Below are 3,185 nucleotides of genomic sequence, written 5' to 3' on the forward strand. Positions count from 1 at the left end.
CACAGACATGTATACATACATGCACACACACACACACATACATAATGTATACATACATACATGCACACACACATACATACATACATGCACACACACATGTATGTATGTATGTATGTATGTATGTATGTATGTATGTATGCATGTATGTGTGTCTGTGTACGTGGATATACATAACATTATATATAATTCTCTTTTTACAGGCATATATATTTGGTGGATATTATATTGTAGGTAAGTTAAATTTTCTTCTACCATATCTTTATAAAATAATTAGACATTCACTAAGTCCGGCACTTCCGTTCTGGACGCAAGCTAATAGTTAGACTATTTGTGTTATGCAATACTCATTGCATAACTGGAGTTGTAGGAAAACCAGGATAGCTATTTAAGGACGTATATACAGTTCTATACATCTTTTATTTTCTAATACATCATTTTCATAATTCTTGAGAGGTTCCTCTATCGCCTGGCTACTGACCGATACAGTTGCATACCAAGCCATAGATGTACGTGTAATGGTGAAAGAAATGGATGTCGCTGATAAAGCAGAAATAAGCGGTACTTCATATTTCTCTCGAAATATTTCTTGGGCATCAAGTTATAGATATTCACATATCACTCTAAAAATAGTTTGACACTTTACAGTATGACTGGCGAAGTCATTGCACACTAGCAAAATCTCTAAAAATCTAAACGAAGAACTCGTTTAAACGATTAGATTAAAACAGGAATTAAATATAATTTGAAGACCAATGAACTTCTAGAATATTTTTCACAGCGTGGCTGCAATATTCCAGATTCTACAGCAGACGTAAAATTAAAGCCAAACTAGTGACCATCCCATCATTTGTTTTGGAGTATATCCAATACTATATTATTAAATGACTCCTTCCCTAATTTTCTGCACTGCAGGAATAATTTGAAGTAGATTTTCGCTTTTGATATTGCAACATTATACTACTATTTGACGGTTTGATCATTAAATTTGACGATGGCCTAGGAAAATGACAGCTGAGCGGAAGATTATTTTTATAGTGAGGAACAGCTACTCGCACATATAACTCACTCACTAGCTTTTATACAATCTGTCCAGGAGCAAATTACGACAAATGAGTTTGTCTGAGAATGCAGGAAAATGCCAAAATGGATACAGTAATTTCCATGTCTCACAATATTTTCAAACTAGATGCGTGTCCTGGCTATAAAATGTGACATCTAAAATAACATGATGGCTAAGTTACTACTTGCATCAGTCACACCCATTGACCCGCTGCAACCAAACTGAAAGATGAGGAGATGAAGATTATTAGTTATTCCTCGCATCATTTGGATGAAATGAGAACAAATCACTAATCATACACTGATGGTTAACGTGCATATGTATATATTATTGGATGGCCATTGATTCCCTAAGTTCATTTGCACTTTCACAGGTCTGGTTTTTTAATCATGTGTTGTGGTGCACAAACACACACTCTTTGCAAAGCAAGTTTGAACTAAAACGGGCTTGCCAGTCGTTGACGATTTGGCAACGCAACAAGTTATATTGAATTATACGTTATTGGTGTGACTCACAAATGATTTATAATATATATAAATAAATAAAAATAAACAGAACAAGTGCAGTATGTTTGTGACCTTTTCTGGTTGTTTTAGTCAAAGCAAATTAATATTATTTTTATTTACTTTTTTTTCGTTTTTCAGAGGGCAGACTCTATCAAATGATCATGAATAAAAATATTACTGGATTAAAACACCTGGAGAAGCACTATTTGCTGGCTGAATGTAACAAGAAATGTAATCAGAATAACAACTGTGACTGCTTCTATTATCAACAGTTTAATGATTCATGCAGTTTATTGAATTCAAATGACTGTACTAACATACTGAATTCTACATTACCGGGGATAAATGATGCCTCGACCATACTGGCAATTTTTCGAGATCGGAATAGTAAGTGAATAGCTTATTTATTCGTTCATTAACTGATTAAGAAGTTCTGGGTTTACAAGTGTGGTAGAGTGGCTGTTGGCAAACTATTGATGTGTCGAGACACGACTCAAATTTTAAGTTGTATGAAAGTTATTTTCCACTTCAACCTTGTCACTCATACACTGGAAAATGCATGAATATCAAAAATCCCCTTTTGAAGTGAGACTGGAATATGGTGAATGTGGTAGAGAAAAAGTTAAGTAGTTGGTCTATCGAGACTGTAGATCAGTTTTAATTCCGAGTCGAAACAAATTCACTTCCTTCATGCCATCAGTTAAAACATGAACATCCAATGTCACAGCTTTTCTTCCAGCCCAAGCTAAAACAAGAGTTCCATATGAGGTTTCTCGACCTGATAAAAATAGCAATCAAACTGCCCCGAGACAACATAGGACACACTGTAGAATGTTGTTCTAAACTGGTTGACTGGATGGTCACAGTTGGAACACGTTTGACGCCAGATCAGAAGAGGATCCGCTGGTGTCCTAAATGTGACTAGCCCTTCACTTTGGGTTTGTAGTTGGTTTGTAAAGAATGTGGGCAGGAGCCCTTCTCGATTTTTATATTATATCCCAATAAATCCTTGTGTGTATGTGAGGGGATGTTAGTGTGTGTGTGTGTGTGTGTGTGTGTGTGTGTGTGTGTGCATGGTTACCGACAGGTTTGTAGTAGGTAATCGAAATATCTGTAAGTGTATGTAAAGACAAAAGAGTAATGGTAGAAGAATATAAATTTAAAGGATTTGTGAAAACGCGCGAAGCTGAAATGAACATTTTGTGTAGAAAAGATGCGGGACGATACCTCAGGGCAATGGATGGTGTTGCTGATCATCAGCGGTGGTAACAGTTACAGATCCGCTAACTCTAATCCTGCAGACCTATGATCAAAAATCTTTCAGCCGTGACCAATCCGTCTGTTTGCCTTCAATGAGGCACTACGATGCCTAAAATATCGTTCTTTATTTTAGATGTCACGATTTAATGTTTTAGATAGAGAGACTATATAGGGACATTCCGTCAAAGGATCCTGAAACAGTCTCAAATTGACCATTTGATTTCCGACATTCATATTCTACCTTATCACCCATGCAGTGTTCGTAGTAGTTTCTCTGTGGTTACAATCGATTTTCCAATGGACGTTGAAGGATGCTTACATTTTAGAAGTTTTGTAAATCATTTAATAAATCAGCAGTC

At 35.9% G+C, this 3,185-nt stretch overlaps 1 protein-coding gene across 1 annotated transcript in view; it reads left to right on the forward strand.

Annotated features, from left to right (window-relative positions):
- Positions 1–3,185, forward strand: part of LOC128249447 (uncharacterized) — a 27,208-nt gene that overhangs the window by 4,506 nt on the left and 19,517 nt on the right. The window contains exons 2-3 of the mRNA XM_052973138.1: positions 201–231; positions 1,705–1,953. Coding sequence (XP_052829098.1) covers positions 201–231; positions 1,705–1,953 — 280 coding nt within the window. The remainder of the gene's footprint in view (positions 1–200; positions 232–1,704; positions 1,954–3,185) is intronic.

Source organism: Octopus bimaculoides, chromosome 14, assembly GCF_001194135.2.
Source record: "Octopus bimaculoides isolate UCB-OBI-ISO-001 chromosome 14, ASM119413v2, whole genome shotgun sequence".
Lineage (NCBI taxonomy): Eukaryota > Metazoa > Mollusca > Cephalopoda > Octopoda > Octopodidae > Octopus > Octopus bimaculoides.